Source organism: Sorex fumeus, unplaced genomic scaffold, assembly GCF_029834395.1.
Source record: "Sorex fumeus unplaced genomic scaffold, SorFum_2.1 ptg000043l, whole genome shotgun sequence".
NCBI classification, from domain to species: domain Eukaryota; kingdom Metazoa; phylum Chordata; class Mammalia; order Eulipotyphla; family Soricidae; genus Sorex; species Sorex fumeus.
Genome location: NW_026606100.1, coordinates 49,363,122 through 49,383,886, shown reverse-complemented (window position 1 = coordinate 49,383,886; position 20,765 = coordinate 49,363,122). Strand labels below are relative to the sequence as shown.

General features: G+C 55.1%; 1 protein-coding gene across 1 annotated transcript in view; it reads right to left on the bottom strand.

Annotated features, from left to right (window-relative positions):
* Window positions 1–922: 922 nt before the first annotated feature.
* The window catches only part of WDR11 (WD repeat domain 11), a 49,798-nt gene continuing 29,955 nt past the window's right edge, over window positions 923–20,765 (bottom strand). Inside the window, exons 13-29 of the mRNA XM_056120400.1 lie at window positions 19,091–19,166; window positions 15,744–15,852; window positions 13,357–13,481; window positions 12,798–12,945; window positions 11,444–11,550; window positions 10,997–11,111; window positions 10,621–10,792; window positions 7,796–7,904; window positions 6,547–6,609; window positions 5,623–5,688; window positions 4,716–4,893; window positions 4,226–4,321; window positions 3,763–3,928; window positions 3,307–3,404; window positions 2,587–2,732; window positions 2,328–2,407; window positions 923–1,562 (exon numbers count right to left, since the gene is read on the bottom strand). Coding sequence (XP_055976375.1) covers window positions 1,411–1,562; window positions 2,328–2,407; window positions 2,587–2,732; window positions 3,307–3,404; window positions 3,763–3,928; window positions 4,226–4,321; window positions 4,716–4,893; window positions 5,623–5,688; window positions 6,547–6,609; window positions 7,796–7,904; window positions 10,621–10,792; window positions 10,997–11,111; window positions 11,444–11,550; window positions 12,798–12,945; window positions 13,357–13,481; window positions 15,744–15,852; window positions 19,091–19,166 — 2,006 coding nt within the window. The 3' untranslated portion in view covers window positions 923–1,410. The remainder of the gene's footprint in view (window positions 1,563–2,327; window positions 2,408–2,586; window positions 2,733–3,306; window positions 3,405–3,762; window positions 3,929–4,225; window positions 4,322–4,715; window positions 4,894–5,622; window positions 5,689–6,546; window positions 6,610–7,795; window positions 7,905–10,620; window positions 10,793–10,996; window positions 11,112–11,443; window positions 11,551–12,797; window positions 12,946–13,356; window positions 13,482–15,743; window positions 15,853–19,090; window positions 19,167–20,765) is intronic.

Below are 20,765 nucleotides of genomic sequence, written 5' to 3'. Positions count from 1 at the left end.
AGAAGGGGCTGAGCAGGCTGAGGCCTTTGCAGCAGGAGCGAAACACGGCTCCATCCCCAGGACCACCCTCATGACTGCAATTTAGAAAGGACGATTCTACTCTGGAAGGACGTGCAGGTGCATGCGGAGGACCGACGGCTGAGGCCACCACGGAGCCGGCCCCACTGACAAGAGTGGCCAAAGGATCTCCCGATCCCGCCCTGTCCTGTCCCATCACGGCCGTTTCTCACCGCGTTACGTCACATCCACTAGTCGGTGGCGTTTCTACAGCCGTTGTGCTGTGCAGCCTGGCACCGGCTGTTTCCATCTTATTCTCCAGGGTTCCCATTGACCCACCCCCTTTCCTCTTGTCAGCTCCGGCCTCTGCACCCTGCGGGTGGGTCTGTGGCTCCTGGGGCTGAGGCCGGGGGCAGGGGGCCCAGGGCTTGGCCTCCGTTTCAGAACACGCCACCCTGAAATCCGGTTGCTCCTCCTGCCTCTAAAACCACAGGGTGGGCCTGGCAGGGAGACGGCACAGGAAGGCGCCCCCCAGAGCAGTCGGGCCACGGCACCTCTCTCCAACCACAGCACGACCTCACTTTCTCCGCAGGCTGCTGGCAAAGCTCCATTGGAGAGGAGAGAGCCGGGTACTCCTCTCCTCCCCACAGAGCCCATGTCCTTCTCCAGGGCCCAGAGGCCACAGGAGAGTCGGTGGTCAGGGGGCACAGGGGCCCATTTCCTCCCTTCCCTCTGCCTGGAGCGCCCCCACCGGGGCCCCAAGGCGGGCAGTCCTGGAACCCCCAACACCGTGTCTCCTGGATTCAGGGGAACAGTGTAGACTGGGGGGGGGGGGGGACTGGTCAGCAATGAGGGGCCGGACAGCAATGCAGGACACCGAGACCTGCTTGGGTTTTCCTGTTTATTCACCGTTTCTGAGACGTTACGTTCATTCTTGTTGTCTCTGCCTTCGGGTACGGGAGGAATGTAAAGTCGGGGAATGAATGCACAGAGACAGAGGGAGGCCACTGCTGTGTCGCTCGGAGGGAGCACCAAGTAGAAGTACCGGAGCCCCCACAAACCATGCTCAGGGACTCCCTCGGTGCCCGAGTCTGAAACGACCCAGAAAGAGCCACAGCCCGTGACTCCGCGGGTGCATCCAGGATGGGGCGGAAGACGCTGTCGCTGCAGAGCAAGACGCTGCCACCAGCTTTTAACGTGGCCCAGGGCAAGGCAGCCCAGTCGCCTGTCCTGAGAATTCAGAAAGATCCAAACTCTGGGTCCCTCCAGACACCCCGGGGCGCGGCAGGCCGCCAGTCCCAGCTCATCTGACGCAGCCTCGCGTGTGCGGGGCCGACCACTGGGCCAGACCAGCAGCCCAGGAGCAGGGCGACTCGCGGGGCCCGACCCCGACCCCGGTGGTATTGTTCCCGGTCACTCTTCTTCCAGCTTGGGGGATTCCAGCTCGGCCACCAAGTCTCTGCCCGCGGGTCCCGCTTTCAAGGCGAAGAGCAGAGCGCCCTGCCGGAAGCCGAGGGTCCGCAGACTCCGGGCGTAATCCACGTAGACGGCGGACAGGAGCTTCTGTGAGCCGCAGTTAAGGAGAGACGGGAGAGAGCAGAAGCCCCAGGAGGCTCCACGGCCGCGCGAGGTGCCGGGCTCCTCTGTCCCCGCACCAGGCCCCCCGACTCTCCGTGCTCACCAAGGAGCACCACTGGCGACAGACTGACGGGGAAGGGAACAGGTGCCCTGGCCAGCAGAGCCAGCGGCTGGGGCAGAGGCAGGTACAAGGACCCGGATAACCGCGTTTCTGCAGAGCTGGGGCTACGGGCAGTGGACAAGCCCCTGCTGGGTGCCCTGCAATGCAGCCTGGACCCAGCCAGTCTGGCACACACTGGACAGAGCATCAAGCAGAGAAAGGAAGGGAGGGAGGGAGGGAGGGAGGGAGGGAGGGAGGGACGGAGGGAGGGAGAGAGGGAAAGAGGGAGGGGCGGGAGGGGGGTGGGGAGGACTCGGCCTGGGAGAGCCACCATGGGACTCCAGAAAGCCCTGGGCGGGGACGCTGCCGGGCAGTGCATCAGGGTCCCTGTGGGGGACAGAGCTGGGCAAGCAGGTCGCGCCCCTCCCTGGGAGCAGAGCCCCCGAGATAACCCGCTGAGCGACAGTGCCCGGGCTCCTCAGCCCCCACACCAGGCCCCACGACTCTCCATGCTTACCAAGGAGCTCCCCCTCACTGTCCATCCGTTGTTGGCAAGGAGCTTGTGCCAGGGTGCAGGCACTGGGGAGCGAAACAGAGACCCCCGGCCACACCCCGCACACCTGGCCCCGCGCCCCCAGCTCCTGAAGGATATGGGTCTCGGCGCTGAGCGGGAGCACGCCGTGCTGCAGACTCGCCTCCACGAACAGGGCGGCCCGGTCCAGGTACCTCATACTGCCGAGGGATGGGGCGGTGAGGGTGGCTGCGAGCATCCCCCAGCCCCCTCAAAGGGTCTCCCATCCCCCGCACACGCAAAGCTCTGGCGGCCAGCCGGCGGCGCCCTGGGAAAACACAAGGGCTCCTCGTCGACCCCCACCGACCCCCCACCCCCACCCCGGGGACCTCGGGGGCACCTGTGGAGCATCTCGGCCACGCTGGAGAAGCAGCCCAGGGAGAGCAGGACCAGGAGGGCCTTGGACTTCTGGTTGACTTGCGGGGAGCAGAGGTGGTCCACCCACCTCTTCAGCACGTCGGCACACTCTTCAGAGTTTAACCGGACCTGAGGAGACGCCGGGTGAACACCACAAGGAAGCGGCATTCTGGCCACACTGCTGGCTGGGACCCCAGGGGAGGCGGCTCCTGTGGCCTGGCCGGAAGCCCTGGGGATGTGGGCTCCCGTGGCCTGGCCGGGACCCCTAAGGATGTGCATCCATGGCCTGGCTGGGACCCCCGGGGACGTGCTCCCGTGGCCTGGCGGAACCCTGGGGGATGTGGAACCCCCAGGCCGTGCTCCTGTGGCCTGGATGGGACCCCCGAGGATGTGGGCTCCCGTGGCCTGGACAGGACCCCTAAGGATGTGCTCTCATGGCCTGGCCAGGACCCCCGAGGATGTGGGCTCCCGTGGCCTGGCCGGGACCCCCAGGGACGTGCTCCTGTGGCCCAGCAGTGCCTCCACCAGAGCAGGTGCTGCCTTGAGTCAATGGGACCGACCCAAACCCGTTTCTCCAGGGAATGGGCGTGTCATGGCATTCTGACCTGCAGGCAGACGGCTGCCAGAGAGGACTCGCACAGCAGCATGGCCGTGCCCCAAACGCTCCCACCAGCAAGCCCCCGGGCCCTCCCGCGGCACCGACCTTGGCCAGCCAGGCGGCCCGGCTCCACTCGCCGTAGGTCTGCAGGTAGCGGCAGGCGTCGGCAGCCTTGTCGATGAGGCAGAGCAGCTGGACCCCCTCTGGAAGGCACAGCCCGGCCAGTGAGGGGCGGGCAGGACATGTGACAGGTCGCTCCCGAGCAGGGTCAGCCCTGGCCTCCTCCGCGACCCCCGGGGACAACTCGGCGATGACTCCGGAACCATCACCCGCAGCGACGGGGCAGGAGGCACAGAGACGCGGGCAGTGCCGTGCCCTTCCACCCTCCAGACACTGTCTGAGGGGCCGGAGCACGTGCTCGGGTTCGAGCCCCGGCACTGCATGGTCCCCAGCAACATCAGGAGCAACCCTGAGCTGGGAGCCGGGAGCAAACCCCAAGACGACTGTCCCAACAAGCCAAACGGCCGGGCCAGAGCTTCCCAGGGCTGCCCGGGGCCTCACCTGCCAGCTTGCCGTTGGCGATCATGTTGGTGGCCACCAGCTTGATGGTGCTCTGGGAGGGGCCGGACGAGGTCACGGTGGTGACCAGGCAGGCCTTGAGGGAGTCGCAGTAATAGTGGGGGTTGTCGGCGCTCGTCTCCAGCAGCAGCTGCACCGCCCGGTCTGTCTGCAGGGAACAGACATTCGAAACGCGGCGTCGGCCCATGCAGGCTGACAGGTGCCAGCCGGCCAAAACCGCTCTGAAGTGCAGTGCTGGGTACAGACCCGGACTGGGCCCCATACACAGGATCTCACACAGACAGCAGGCAGGGACAGACAGACACACAGTCTCAGTGGGCAGAGACAGACACGCGGTCCCACAAGGACAGCGGGCAGAAGGGCAGACACACACTGTGACAGCAGAGACACTCGGGGACACGAACCAGCTGGCACCCATGAGCCCGGGACACAGAGGGAAACATACCTGGCCGAGGAGAAGCAGCTGGTCAGTACACTTTCTTGTATGCTCATACGTGGACCGTTTCACTTCCTGGAGATTAACCCTTTCCAGCTGAAATTTCTGGAGCAGGTGAGGAAAAAAATTAAACAAGGAAAATTGAGGTCCAACTCTCTAAGATCCTGAGCACCTGAAAACTGCCTCCAAAAGGCGTTTCAATCAACTGTTCTCTGGCCTCTGAGATTATCAATCCCCTTACAGAAATCCAGGCACGACCTAAGACTCTGAGCCCGGGGGTCGGCTCTGAGAATCTGGGCGGACACATCCCTGGCCGAGGAGCGAGGGGGGCAAGCAGGGGACCCTTTGACACACAGACAGCAATCCCAAAGCCAGCGCCAGAGGCGTGCGACTCAGAGAGCCGGGAAGGAAGACATGAGCCCAAGCGACTCCCTGCCAGTCCCTGCCGGACACGGCCCCCAGGGGTGAGAGTCTGGGGTGGGGGCGCGGGGTTGGGTACCTGGAAGTAAGCGTTTTCACAGAGGATGTCGTAGCAGATGTCCAGGGGGTCACTCGCTCTGCTCTGGGGGGCGGTTTCCTTGGCCTCAGAGGTGCTGGCTGCCTTCTCCTGTGACAGGCTGTGCAGGTAGTGGGCAGCCACGGTCCAGAAGTGCAGCTCGGACTCGTCACCGTAGAGCCTGCCGAGGTGGAGGTCAGGCCCCTGAGCGCGCGGGCAGCCCCAGCGGCCCCTGCCAGAGCCGGGCCCGGAAGCTGCGCATTCTCCAGGTGGGATGGGGGCCGGGGGATGACCACTCTGCTCAGCCTAAGGGGGACTGCAGTCCTGCAGGAAGGACGTCCCTCTGCCGCAACGGGACAATGCCACTCTCCTCTAGGGGACCAGAGGAGAAAGTCTCACGTGCGAACTTTACTCGACGAGAGGGAGCAGAAGTCATGGGCTTCTTTTAAAGAAAACTTTTGGGGGGCCGGAGCGACAGGACAGCAGGGAGGGAGTTTGCCTTGCACGTGGCCAACCCGGGTTCGATTCCCAGCATCCCATATGGTGCCCTGAGCACCACCAGGGGTAATTCCTGAGTGCAGAGCATGGAGGAACCCCTGAGCATCTCTGGGTATGACCAAAAAAAGCAAAATAAATAAATAATTTATTCATAAAAATTTTTAAAAAATTAAAAAAATGATTTTAAAAAATATGTACCGAAGCTCTGTGTAGCTGATACTTTCAAAGAAATGAAAAAAAAAATCCATCTGTCAGGGTGAGTCTTCTTGACAGAGAAGGCTCAGATCTCAAATCTAAATGTCAGATAATGACAAGGCACACCTAAGGGCCCACCTGCTGTGTGTCTCTAAGGGAGTTTGGTATAAGGGAAAATCCTTACAAAGAGAACTGAGCGGAATTCTCCTCTTGTTACCTTGCAACAAGCAGGCATCTCTGCAGGAGGGTGAATTCCGGGTCGAGCAAGAGTCTCTTGATGTCGCTGTGGAGAGAGAAACCCAGACAGTGGCAAGGCGACTTTCCCATAAAACGAGGAAGCCTGGAGATGAACCTGCCGATCATCAAAACTCCTCAGCAGGCATCACTGGAAATTACATATGCCAGTGGGGCACGGCCTGCCTGACGAGGTGGCCCGGAGCCCTGGGCTGGTGAGGGGTCTCGGGGAGAGGGGCAGAGCTCAGTCCCCACAAGGAGGCAACTCGTGAGGGGTCTGCTCTCGCTGCAGCCTCACTCCCATGCTTAAGAAAACTTCCACCCCCGAAACTAGAACAACACTGCTGGCTGGAGCCACGAGTGGCTTTGCTAATTAACCAGAACAGTGCAGGCCTCAGGGGGGATGTGACGAGACTGACCTCGGAAAGGAGCCCTCAAGTGCCACATTTAAGGAAGAAAGGCAGTGACGCTAACGTGGGGAGTTCCAAACAGTGGAACGTGGAGAGGGGAAGAAATGTTCTTGGAAACCGTTATTCTACATTTACACATGGAGACAGACTTGCGGAGAGAGAGAGAGAAAAATGAACGACCTGGAAGCATCCTGTCACCGTGTGTCTATGAGGCGTTTGGATTATGTGTGAGGGAATCTAGATTGTGAAAATGTGCTCCATCTTGGGGCCGGAGCCGTACTACAGTGGGTAGGACAATTGCTTGCACACATGCAAGGCACACACGTGAGATGTCCCCACCTCCACGAGAAAGACTGGCCAGCCTGGAGCCCATCAGCCCTGCACGGCCAGCCCCGAATGCGTCAGCCCCGCATGGCCAGCCCCGAGCCCGTCTGCCCTGCACGGCCAGACCCAAGCCCTGAACCTGCTTCTGGGTCAAGGGCCACTGCGGCACTTACTTAGACAGTGAATTCAGCTGCTCTTGCATGAGACCCTTGACTTCATCATTTTCTGGATAATCACTGTAAGAGAAAAGGTTTGGAACAAGGTCTTATCTCTTCATCTGTGACTTTTTACTACTGTTACCATGTGTGTGCATGTGTGTGCAGAGGCACACACGTGTATGTTGGTGACAGGCCTGAATAAACGGCCAGCCTCTCCGGGCTCTAGAGTCGCACGCCCAGCCCCTAAACTCGCCATTTCTTCCTCCCAAAATGCTCAGCTGTTCTCGTCTCGGTCAAAACTTGGTTCTTGCCCCAGCTCCACGGGTGGCCAGGTGGTCCCTGGCCCCCGAGCCCTGAGCAGCAGTGAACTATCCACCCAGCGGGGCCCCAGCCCCCCCCCCCCCCCCCCGCACCACCCAGGGGAGCCCTGTCCCGCCCTCAAATCCGGCTCCAGACCAGAAGAGCAGCCTCTCCTTAGGGACCCACCAACCCCTCAGGGTCTGCTTCTCTATTTCAGCAGAACAAAGAGGGAGGAGAAAGATGTCCCGGGGCTCTCTCTGGTGACAGGAGTAGCCCTGAGGAGCTGCCTGCCCTGTGCAGGTGCTCCAGACCCAAGTGCCACACCAGGAGGCCTTCCTGTAAGAAGCACCTTTCTCATCCCACTGAAAACTCCCCAGAGCAGGAAATACCTCATCATCACATCAGTCTGAGGGTTTTTGCTTTTTTTGGGTGGGGGGGGGGGGAAGTCAGTGGAGGGGGATGCTGGGGCCACCCCTGGTGGTATTCAGGGCTCACTCCTGGTTCTGCACTCAGGAATCACTCCTGGGGGACCCTTAGTGGTGCTGAGGACCAAACCCGGGTTGGCCGTGTGACTCCCCAGCACCTTAAGGCTCCTTAAGGCTCAAGTCTGGCAGCCCCTGTGGGTTGGGCTAGTTGCCACTAATAAGAGCATCTGCAACTGTTTCCCAGTGATCAGCCACTGAGGCTTCGTGAGACATGAAACCGTCCTACTGCTGTATAAAGAAGAAGGCTAGGCCCCCCCATACCCTGGGCCCCCCACCTCCCATGCCCTGAGACTCGACGACCCTCTTCTCACACCCTGCCTGCCCCCTGGCACACAGCTGCCTGCCCAGCACCCACCAGAGTGGCATTCCCAAGGCCCAGGCAGGACAGGCAGCAGACTATGTCACTGTATCCTCCCCCAGCCTCGGCCTGTGGCCACGCGGTACTCCCACCCCGGGCAGAGTGACCGGCCAGGACTTACACCTGAGTGATGTCCAGCGTGTACTGCCCATCCCAAGGCTGGTGCAGCAGGAAGGCTTTCAAGGCGAGCGAGGCCCGGGGCACGAGCAGGTGGGGGCACCACACGGGCTCTAGCAGAGAGACAGAGAGCAGCCTGGCTGAGTCACACAACACCGGACCCCGAGGAGCACCCCGCGTAGGTGCAGACGAGGCTGGAGGAACGTGAGCCAGGAGATGGCTGGGCCACACCCTGCTGCGGACCTGCATCACCCATGGCAGACTGACGTGTCCTCTCCTGGGAGGCCGCAGGCAACAGGCACAACAAAGCTCGGGTTTAGGAATGTTTGAAAGATGCAAACTGATGTGCACCTGACCTGCTTCCTGGGAAACCCGTGGGGCTGCGGCCTCGGACCCACACTCCTGGGTCCCACTCGGGGCAACCTGTGAGTGAGTGTGCTGCTAAAGCGAGCATGAGGGGGGAGGGGCAGGGCAGAGGGGAGGGAAAGGAGAGAGAAAGAGAGAGGAGAGGGAGAGAGGGAGAGAGAAGAGGCGAGAGACAGAGGGAGAGGAGAGGAGGGAAAAGAGAAAAGAGAAGCGAGGAAAGGAAAAGGCAGAGGGAAGGGTGTGAGGAGAGAGGAATGGGGAGAGACAGAGAGGGGGCAAAGGAAAGAGGGAGAGGAGAGGGTGAGGGGAGCAGGGAGAGAAAGGAGAGAGACGAAGGAGAGAGGGGAGTGAGACAGGAGGGAGGGAGGGAGGGCGGGCAGCGGGCTGATCTCTGAACAGGAGGACCCGGGCCCCACATCACCGCCCCAAGGAGCCGCACCCGCAACCATGACTCAGGCCCAGCCCTGGGAGCTGCGGGCTCCCCCCTCGGACCCCGCAGCTCACACGAGGTCAACAGCCCACAAAGCCCGAGTCAGGGTCGGACACGTCCCTGGGAGCCTGAGCTCCCGGAGCGTTCAGACGTGAGCGCCCTGACGACTGAGCACCGGCCGAGTGCTCCTCCGTCTGACGGGCCTCAGCTCAGGTGCTCCAGGGCTGAGATGCTCCTCACGGAGATGAGAACCCTGAGCACGACAAAGGCCATTTTCTCAGGAGCGACTCTTAGTATCTTGAAACCATAACACTCGGATATAGTGGAGCGACAGTACAGCGGGGAGGGTGTTTGCCTGGCACGTGGCCAACCTGGCTTCGATCCCGGCATCCCATATGGTCGGAGAACCGGCAAGAGTAATTCCTGGGTGCAAAAGTTAGAGGCAGAGTAAGCAGAAAAAAAAGGTTAAGATTAACTTCATCACTGTCACTGTCACTGTCCTCCTGCTGTTCATCAATTTGCTCGAGCGGGCACCAGTAATGTCTCCATTGTGAGACTTGTTACTGTGTTTGGCATATCGAATACACCATGGGGAGCTTGCCAGGCTCTGCCATGCGGGCAGGATACCCTCAGTAGCTTGCCGGGCTCTCCCGAGAGGGACGGAGGAATTGAACCCAGATGGGCCACGTGCAAGGCAAATGCCCTATCTGCTGTGCTATCGCTCCTGCCCTTGTAATGTGGGTATGAGAAAAAAAATGTATTTAAATGGTTCATACATTTTTTTTTCCGATTTCTGGGCCACACCCAGCAATGCTCAGGGATTACTCCCGACTCTGCATTTGGGAATTACTCCTGGCGGTGCTCAGTGGACCATAAGGGATGCCGGGGAACGAACCCAGGTCAGTCCCGTGCAAGGCGAGCGCCCTCCCTGCTGTGCTACCCCTCCAACCCCATGGCTCACATTTTTATTTCTACCGGGAGGCCTCGTTGATCTTTTCAGAAAACTCAAAAGAGTTAAATCATGGATAAAATATTTCTTGTGGACTTTTCCAACATTGGAAAGAGATGAGGAACTCTCTTCTCATGCCTAGGAATTTTCACACTGTCGTCAATGTCACTGAAGCCGGGCTCATAACCCAGTCTCAGCCCGGAAGTGCTATTCTCTTTTTATAGACGCAGTCTGGGGGCCATAGCAATAGTCCTGCGGGGAGGGCATTTGCCTTGCATGTGGCCAACCCGGGTTCAGTCCCTGGCATCCTATATGGTCCCTCAAGTACCGCCAGGAGTAATTTCTGAGTGCAGTGCCAGGAGCAACCCCCCGAGTATCACTGGATATGACCCAAAAAGGGGGGAAAAAAAAAAAAGAGGCATCCTAGGCCGGAGAGATACCTGCTGGCACAGGGCCAACCCAAGCTCACTCCACAGCAGTGTACAGGGTCCCCCAAGCCCCGCCAGGAGTGAGCCCTGAGCACAGAGCCAGGAGCAGGCCCTGAGAAGTGTTCATAGTTCAAGCAACTATTCATACTGTGACAACTGAGCACTTCCACCCCCAACACCCTTTCCTCACAGTCTGACACTCAGCAAGGGTAAGCCCGGAGCGGAGGGTCTAAAGGCCGAGAAACCCGCTCTGTCCTGGACAGGATCTGAACAATGCACTGTCCTCATTTCCCGAGCAGCGTTCAAGGCCACGGTCTGCTCAGGACGGCTGGACCCTCGAGCACCTCGCTCTTCTTAAAAGTCGCACGTGGGCTACTTTCACGGGAAGGTATTTCCTGCCAGTCCATAAATAACTGTACAAAATGGGGAGCAGGGTGCAATCTCCTCCCGGTGCTCGGAACGGCCTTTAGCGAGTCACAAGGCAGGAGTCAAAATCCTGACACTCGCACCCGTTCCCACCAGGCACTCTGGCATCCCAAGTAAACTGCTTTCCCGAAAGCCAGCCGCTGAGAGAAGGGACGCGGGTAGGGCGAGAGACCGGCGTCCATGGCAGCCCGGCCCAGGGTCGGGGAATCTCAGGCACGCGCAGGCCCTACCCGTGAGCTGCTGCTCGTCCATCCGGAAGCAGGCGCCCTTCATGGACATCTCCAGCACGCGGATGCAGCCGTCGTCGGTGGCCAGGATCACCTTGTCCGAGGTCCCCCAGTCCACGTCCAGGATGCGGTAGGGCACGTTCCGCCCGCTCCTCAGGCTGCTTACCATCTGCACCTGTGGGGACCCGGCACCTCAGAGGCAGAAGCCGAGTGGCACCTGCCCGCACGCAGACCGCCCTTACAGGAGCTGCCTGGCTTCCCGGTCACCCACCTGCACGCAGACCACCCTTACAGGGTCCCTGAGCTCCTTTCCCGTCCCCTCGCCCCCCGGAAGGAAGCCGCACCCAGAGCACCTCTGAGTACCCCGGAGGCACCCTACCTCCTTGGTGTCCCAGACTTCTGCGCCGTCGTTGTACATGGCGATTAATTTCTGGTTTCCTTTGCCAGGAGCGAAACGGATCTTCCTGACCCAGCTGCGCTGCGTCGGGATCCCTCTGAGGCCAGAGAAACAACAGGGAAACCCCAGCGTGAGCGCGCCCAGGACAGGAACGACGCTCCTCTCCTTCCCTCTGACAGCCTGGCACCAGGAGACTTGACCTTCTGGGACAGAGGTGACGCTGGACGGGAGAGGCCACCCCCGAACCAACTTGCAAAAGTGTCCTGGCCTCTGGCCCGGCCACGAAGACCCACGGCCACTCAGGCCCTTCTTCCCAGGGCCCCAGGCACGGGCACCAACGGGGCGACATTCACGGATTCCGCAAGCCTCTGGAGAACCCACAGCAAGAAGCGACAGTCACTTAAAAAAAGGAGAAGAAGAGCCGCATACCTGGACATCCTGCCTTTCAGGTCCCAGAAGTTGAGATTTCCATCCGCGTCCCCGAGAACGAGTGTGTCACCCTTCCACGCGATGCAGGTGATACTGCCCATGCTGCCCTGGGGAGAGAAGCCTGACCGTGACGCTGTGCAGGGGGCAACACCAGGTCACCCTGATGAACGGCCCGGGAGTTGAACACGACATAATTGTAAAAGGGTTTCCTTTCGTGTAAGTGCCACCAAACACTGAGCTCGGACACAACGGAGCAGAGCTGGTTACTGGTTACTGCTCCACTCACATAAGTGAAATGCTCTCTGTTCACTTAAGAATCATTCTGCAGTTCACGTGTTTAGCTCCCGAGGTATCCAGGAAGAGGAAAAGCTCCAAGTATCAAACTTTTGCCTATCAAAAGACTGGCTCAAACGTCCAACACCAAGCTCCTTGCAGGAGTCAAGAAACAAAAGGTGAAAAGGACTGAAAAGCAAGATCTTAATACAGCCGAGAAAGCTGTAAAATAAACAGGAACTCAAGACCTTAATTCTATTCTCCTGACTACACGACAGAATGCTTCGTTAAGAATGTTTTTCGGGCCTGGTTCATAGTGCTGCATGGGGAAGACCCGGGTTTGTTCTGAGGCCTGGTGGTCCCAAGCACAGCTCGGAGATACCCCCAGAGCAGGTGGCCCCTGAGCACCAAAGGGCATGGCGCCAAATAACAAAACCAAGAACACTCTCTTCTGGAAATGAACTTTAATAATTAAGCTTTCCTTTTGGGAGAGAGGGGTAACCCCACTGGGCGGTGCTCAAGGCTCACTCCCAGCTCAAGGATCACTCCTGGCGGCCACACACGAGCCACAGATCAAAAGGAAATGGTTCCTCGTGGGCGGCTGTGGAGACAGAGCCGAGGGGCCCCAGGAGGGTCTCGCGCTGGGATGAGTGAGCAAAAAAGCACGAGTAACTGGATTGTGAGGCCCACTGGCGCAATAAAAAATGGCTTAAAATAAAAACGAGACAAGAAGCCCAAATTGGCCAATTATTTCAATACAAAGCCATTCTCTGGAACAATCTCAACCAACGACAGCACGCTACCCGTTGTAAAGTTCATTTATCGAATTTTTCTGAAACAACATTCTAATTTAACCTGAGCTCCCGGGACATGGAACAACACCATCTTCTGAGAACTCTTTCTGGTTGGTTTGTTTTTTGTTTAGGAACCACACCTGGCAGTGCTGGTATGTGCGTGCATGAGTGTGTGTTGGGAGGAGACTCCTGGCTTTGTGCTCAGGGGTTGCTGTTGCGGAGGGCAGGGACAAAGCTTGCGCTATGCCCGCTGCACTAAGGGATGCCAGGGGCCGGGTGGGACTCACGTCGGGCGGGATGCGCGCGCTGTCCTTCACCGAGTTCCCCTCCACGGTCAGGTGGTACACTTGGCCATCGTTATCGGTGAACACAAAATGCTCGCGGGCAGAGATGTTCTGACTGAGCTCCGACTTACTCTCCGCCTCCTGCAGCAAGCTTTGGAACAGGAAATGAGTAATGCAAAAAGCTTTCTCCTGAAATGCCACCCAGAGTTCATTAACTCACCCCAAACACAGACGCCTTAATGGGAGAGCCAAGACCACGTTTGAAGGAGGGAGGGGGGTGGTGAAACAGGAAATCACCACAGTAACCAGGACGCATCCGGCCATGCTGACCCTCAGGAGAACATGGCGGTGAGTCCCCAGGAGGAACGTGCCCTCCATGGGTTTGCTGGACTGAGGGGCGCCCCGGGAGTCCCCAGCGCCGTCCCTGTGGTACCCTGGCTGATGGCATGCCCGATCTGGACCGTTCGCTGCATGCCCCGGGATGCAGGGCCATGGGAGCCAGCAGCCTGACTCCTGGCAGGAAGCAACCCCCCGGCGAGCAGTGCACACGGCCCGCACACACCTGATCACGGACGACTCCACCACACTCAGCTCCGTGTCGGAGACCACGGTCTGGCGGGCCATGGCCTCCCGCGTGGCCAGCTGCTTCTTTCTCAGGCTCTTCAGATTGTGTGAGGGTGACCACTCCTGTGAGACAGAGACAGACAGTCTTGACGGGGGAGGCTCCTCCCGGGGGACCGGGACCCGGAGGCCACAAGGGACCCCCACCCCCCACCTAAGGCTTGTGTTTCAACAGAGAAAGGCTGCACACTAATTAGAGCTCAAGAAAAAAGGGCTTCACAATCCACCTGTGCCTCCACATTCAACCGGCCCAAGGCAGGAGAGTCCACGGCGAGTCTCCCAAGGGCGGCCTCCCGACGCCTTCCCTCTGCAAAAGCTAAGACAGCCGGGACGTCTCTGACCCTCACCCTCCCCCACCCCCCGGAAGGAGAACAGCCGGGAACCCCCACCACCCCCCAACCCTCTCGTCTTACTGTCTCTTCATCTTCCCACCTGCTCACTTGAGGGCATTGCACCTATGACCTTCTTGGATGTGCCATTTCTTTTGGAAGCCACGCATGTATGGGTCACGTGGCTCAGCACTAACACAGCTGCGTGTGTGTGACGGGATGGGCACCAGCACAGATGAGCACGTGTGACTCACTCTGTTCTCTGAACAAAGAGCAGCCGGATGACCCTGGGACTGTGGCGACAGGCAGCACTGCCCACTGCCTGTGTGGCAGCACCTAAGAGTGGGGAGGGTGCTCCCTGACCACACTTCTCGTCACACCCACGCTCGACACTGTGGCCTGGTGGCCTGCTCTCGCGGAAGGCCCGCGGTCATCTCCCTCTGCCTCTGGGACCCGCCGAGCTGTGGCCGTCCTGTCCTTCCCCCGCCTGTCCCTGTCAAGCCTCCCACTCACGGTTCACGCCCTTGGTGCAGCTTCCCTCTGGCTCCTGTCTTTTTGTGCCTTATTTGTAATTCCCATAGAGCTCGTCTCCCACGGGGCTGCTAGAACAATCTGGGATGGTGACAGCAGCCTCGGGTGCCCCGGGGGAGCGCTGTCTGCAGCTCACTTAAAGAGACCACGTTTCCAGGGCCACGTGGAAAAGCTACGTTATGCGAGTTTCTGAAAGGGTACAATGGTTCAACAAAGTCTGGCCATGTCTGCTCGTGAGGGCTTAGTTGGTGTCTTAATGGCTTTAGATACAGGGAACTTTTCTTTTAACGACCCGTCTTCTGTAGTCAGCCCTGAAAGTTGTGCCCTTCAAGAAAGAGAGCATCGATTTCCAAGTAATTAATCTCTTTTGCCTTTTCAGTAACAGGCTTGAGTTTCTGATGTCCTTCCCTACTCTTTCATGGTCGATTATACAAATTTTATACTTTCCATTTTTATATCGAAGTCCTTTTGTGGGGGGGAGAAGACAAGAAGAGCTCAAGGGGGTCCATGGGCCTCGATGGCAATTCTCGGTCAACGGGCCTGTGGTTCAGTGCACGGCCCTACGTTGAGGGGACACACAGGCCAGTCAGCAGAGCAGAAACCTTCAAGGGCCAGGCCCTGTGATGCTCAGGGGACCGGGTGGTGCCTGGGATTGACCGGGGATGGGCGCAGGCCAGGTGTGTGCCCTAAATACTGCACTACCCCCTGGACCCCATCTACAGGTGAAGCCTGTGGATCTGGCTCTGAATGTAAGTTGAGATTCAGTACTTTTCCCCCAAAGCGCACTGTTCCGACACTGCCCCCTACCTGGTCTGTCCCTCCCCTCTACCCTGCGCGAGGTGCCCAAATGCCCACCTGTTACCAGGCTCTTAGGCGGCCACTGCCTACTCCGAGTGGATGCCAACCCACTTTCATCACTGTCTATGGTTTTGGGTATTGCACTGACCACCAGGTAGGGCCTCTTCACCGCACCTCCCACACGAACCCTGGCTCTGTGAGGCTGGCCTGCCCACTGCAGCCTGCAACCTTTCACACAGAGGCTTAGAATGTGTTTATCGTCTTCCTCAAAATACCTAAAGGAAATCTTCATTAGCTTTAACCTATCCAATAAGAGCGATTGGTGCCCCTTATTTGAATCTTCTCCCTTACATATATATGTAATATATATATATATTTATTGTTTTTTTTTCTTCTTGGGTCACACCCAGAGATGCTCAGGGGTTACTCCTGGCTTTGCACTCAGGAATCATTCCTGGCAGTGCTTGGGGGACTATATGAGATGCTGGGAATCAAACCTGGGTCGGCTGCATGCAAGGCAAACGCCCTACCGGCTGTGCTATTGCTCCAGCCCCACCCTACATACATTTTTAAGCAAGCAGATAAATGCTGCAAGGGTCTTGATTCCAGCTAAAGAGAAACGCGAACGCCAGATGCACCTGCAGCCTCTTTCACCCTGAAACCGACTTACCAGGGCAGTGATGGCGGGGAAGTTCTTGGACATCTCTCTTAGAATGGTGCAAGTCCGAACATCCCACAACTCCAAGGGTTTATCTTTGAATACAATGGCCAGATATTGCCTAGAATAAACAAAATCGCTATGTGAGCCCCCTTTGGCAAGAAGTTTTATGCTCAAGTTAGTACAAACTTTAGAAACTGAAAATGAGAAAACTGAAATCAGAAAACTGAAATGGCTCTAAGCTAGAGAACTGAAATGACACACTCTGAACACAGCCGACATAAAGCACCACTGAGCCCTCAGGACTGACAGTTGTGAAAAGGCGAAGCTCTGAGGTGGCCCCGGAGAGCCACACGCACCCAAATCCCACCAGGAGTGCAGGCAGGCACAAGCTGCTCCCCCACGGTGACGGCCAGCAAAGCCCCGCCCACCCCATGTCAGGCATGGGCTGAGAGCACCCTGCCCCCACCTTCTGGATGTCTCCAGGTCAAGGTAAAAATGAAACGTAGAAACGCGGTGAGCTGCTCACACATGGGAGCTGGGGAAACGGGAGGCGCCCAGGGCTGCCTCACAGCCCCGCACAGCCTCCCCCTTATCTTTAAGACGCTGCTAACAGGACAGAGAGATGGCTCAGAAGGCGAGCGGGCTGTGTGCTCGCATCTGAGCACCCTGTGTCGGATGCCTGGCACCACATAGAGCCTGAGCACTGAGCACTGAGTTGGGAGCAGCAGCACCGCCCCCACTGGCTGAGCCTCCTTCTCCCACTAAAACAGAGCAATACAGATAGAGAAGGGAGCACCAAGTAAAGGGTGTTGGGAGGATCCTCCCAGGATGGGAGAAGCATGCTGAAAGTAGACTATAGACCAAACATGATTGCCACTCATTGCCTCTATTGCAAACTATAGGACCCAAAAGGAGAGAGAGAGAACAAACAGGAATGCACTGCCACAGAGGCAGGGTGGTATGAGGGGATGGGGGGTGGGAGGGATACTGGGACCCGTGGTGGTGGAAAATGGGCACTGGTGGAGGGATGGGTACTTGATCATTGTATAACTGAAACCCAAGCACAAAAATTTGTAAGTCTATAACTGTACCTCATGGTGTTTCACTAAAAAACAAACAAACAAACAAAAAAACCCAGAGCAATAGCCTTTGTAACACAGATATAAAGACTTTAATAAAATATTAACAACTAAAATCCAGCAGCAGATAAAAGTGTTAGTGAATCGAATCATAATACATCACAACCAAGCAGACTTTGTCAGGAAAGTGAGGTTGATTTAAAACTAAAAAAAAAAAAAAAAAAAAGATACTGGGAACTGGAAATTTCTTCAACCTCATAAAGGGCATCTACAAAATCTCTACAATGAGTATTTTCCTTAGTGCTGAAAGAGTAAATGCTGTCTCTAAGATATCTACATGTCCGTTTCCATTCTACTGATTCATGCACCGGAGAAAACTGAAATCAGAAAACTGATTCAACTGAGTCAACACCACATGGCAGAAACCCTGGAGACAAACCCTGGAAGAAACACAGGTGCTGACACACACACACACACACACACACACACACACACACACACACACACAGAACACCACCGCCACCACCACAACCACCTGCCCCCTCCAGTAGACACTGTATTGCTGGGCCCAAGCACCAGACTCAGGTCCACACCACCAGTCAGAGCAGAGCTAGGGATGGTCCAGCACTCCGGAGGACAGTGGTGGACACCCCCCAGAACTGATCCATCTGAACAGAAGCGTGTTTACTAGCAACAATGTCCACAAGGAAAAGCCTAAGAAATCAACCAACATGTTGCCGGAACTATCAAGTTTAGAAGGATTGTAAGGGCAACATCAAAAAATGAAATCTTTCAGAAGTTAGTGACTAACTGGCAACTGAAAGTTCTTAAACATCTATCACTTATAATAGCATCAAAGAAAAAGGAAATTAACAGACAATGGGCAAAATCGTGAAAACGACAAAATATTACTAAAAGAAATCAAAGTGATAAATCAGTGGCGAGCTATACCATGTTTAAGAAACATTCTCCCCTCCGTGACTGATGGATCCAATGCAATCCCAACTCAAATCCCAGAAAACATTTTGGTAAAACTACTAAGATGGGGGGCTGGATCAATAGCACAGCGGGTAGGGCTTTTGCCTTGCATGTGACCAACCTGGGTTGAAGTCCCAGCATCCCATATGGTCCCCTGAGTACCAACAGGAGTAATTCCTGAGTACAGAGCCAGGAGTAACTCCAATGCACCACTAGGTATGATCCAAAATGCAAAAATATAAAAAGGAAAAATAGAAAAAAAAAACCCACTAAGATTAAAACTGCTAATATGATTCTAAGATGTACATGGAGGGGCCGAAGAGATACTACAGTGGGGAGGGTGGTTGTCTTGCATGCAGCAGACCTGTTTGATCTCTGGCATCCCATATGGTCCCCCAAGAATCACTGGGAGTGATTCCTGAGTGTAGAGTCAGGAGTAACCACTGAGCATTGCCAGGTGTAACCCAAGCCAAAAGAAAAAAAAAAAAGAAGTACATGGAAATGTGAAGATCTATAAAAAGGAACACAACTTTAAAAACAAGTTTAGAAAGCAAATTCCTTTCTTTATCCTTTGACAGGTTTTTAGTCACTCTCTTTTTAATGTTTTCTTCATGTTTGCTTGAAATAAAAAATAACAGGAATTAAAATGAGTCTAAATTATAAAGATTGATTTCACTGAATAAATTCATGCTGAAGTCAAAGTACATAAAAATTTCATTAAATAATAAGCATGTTCTTAGTGAAACAGGCTTTTACATCAACATATTACATCAACATAGCTAATCTTGTTAGTAGAGAATTACAAGTGATGGCAAATTAATTTTCTAAACAAAATATGTTGACTAAATGGCTAAAGATCACTATTTGCCATCTCTAAAAATACCACATATATATATATATTTTTATATTTTTATTAGTGAAACACCATGAGGTACTGTTGTAGACTTACAAATTTTTGTGCTTGGGTTTCGACTATACAATGATCAAATACCCATCCCTCCACCAGTGCCCATTTTCCAACACCACGGATCCCAGTATGCCTCCCACCCCCATCCCCTCCATCCCACCCTGCCTCTGTGGCAGGGCATTCCCTTTTGTTTTCTCTCTCCTTTTGGGTGTTGAGTACCACATATATTTTAACATACATATTTTTTAGATTAAAAATAAAACAGGGTCACTCCTGAGCAGAGCAGGCACAGCCTCGATCTCCTCAGGTGTCACCCCCAAACCAAAATAAATAAGAAATCTCTCAGGAGTCCATTATGATATGACTACAGTTATTTTCAAGTTGAAACTTACTTTAAATGAGATACTTTAATCATTTCGATGGGTGATTCATCACTGCCTCGTTCGCCTCGAAAAGCAATGCTCCTGCCTTTAATTGCAAATATTAAAGAAAATGTGAGATAGTACATAGAACACACAGGAAACAAGGCTTACTTTGTACTCTGATTAATGCTGCTCTCTAGTCCAGCATTTCTTAACTGGGGCCACACTGGCCCCCAGCATGAGACCAGGGAGCCAACCCACAGAAAGGGACCTCGGGAAGAAAAGTGGGTGGGGGGAAAGGGCCCAGGAGGGGGACAGACTGCGACATGAGCTCAGGTCCACTCTTCATTTTGTTTCATGTTAGCTATTCCCAACAATCCAAATTCAAAAGTATTTTCAATAGTTATTAAAGCTACAGACCACTAACAATTTTATGATTTTAGAGAAAGACATCTTCATTTTTATAGTATTTCCTTCTGTGGCCTCTTTCAAACACCTTAAGTTTTAGGCAACTGAAAATGTCAACCTCTAGAGTTTTACGTAGTTCTGGTAGAGCAAATATCTAATGTATAAACTTCTGGCATATTTAAAGCAATAGAAACATTCTCATGTGTAGAAACACTAACTAGTATAAGGAACACCCTTTAAACAGGTCTACGAGTTCTGGTCCCATGGGCAAAAATACACAACCAAGTTATTTTGACATGTTCTATCAAAAGGTCTCTCTAACGCTGGCTGAGGAACAGAAAACTAGTAAGTGTTTTTACAATTAAAACAATGCAAGATCAGTCAGAACTCGTGTATTTCAGTCTCTTTTATTTACTGGATTTTTACTTACATTAAACAAAAACCATGTTCAATACGCTGGAGCGATAGCACAGCGGGTAGGGCGTTCGCCTTACAAGCGGCCAACATGGCCGACCCGAGTTCGATTCCTCCGCCCCTCTCGGAGAGCCCGGCAAGCTACCGAGAGTATTCGATATGCCAGACACAGTAACAACAAAGTCTCCAGTGGAGACGTTACTGGGCCTGCTCAAGCAAATCGACGATCAACGGGAGGGCCTTTACCTTTTACCTTTACCTATGTTCAATACAACAGATGGCCCTGGGTCATGCCTCCGGGAGCCCACTCCCTGTGTGGGATTCCTGTCACTGCTCACTATACCGACTTTCCCGATTCTGCAAGTTCGAAAACCGTCCATAGAAGACTCTTCCGTAAACGTCTGCACTGCTTAGATTCAAAGTACCACTATTGGGGATCAGTAGCTGTAACTTAAATAGCTGTTCCCCAAACATTTATCTGTGAGGGACTCAAGTTACGCAACTATCCTAACCATGGGCCAATCTGAAAAAGAGAGCAATTTCTCAGTAAGAGATACCAGAGGACCACATCTCCTCCCTGGGCTGTGTAACCAGAGGGCCCCAGCAGAGCGAGGAGGGCTGGGGGCAGGGCCACAGGGAAACTCTAGGCTGATGTGGAGCTGGTCCCTTGAGCTGCCACAGCGTATTCCAACCAGCAGAACAAGGGGGACTTAGAATCACTGAGAGCATTCCATAAGGAAGCAACCATCTACTAGATCCCTGGGACACAGACACACAGATACTGTATTGGTAAAAATTACGGCACGTTTGTTTTAAAAATCGATTTGAAATCACTGTCTGTGCTGGAGAGTCATTTGAAACCCTCACTTTATTGTCCTCTTTC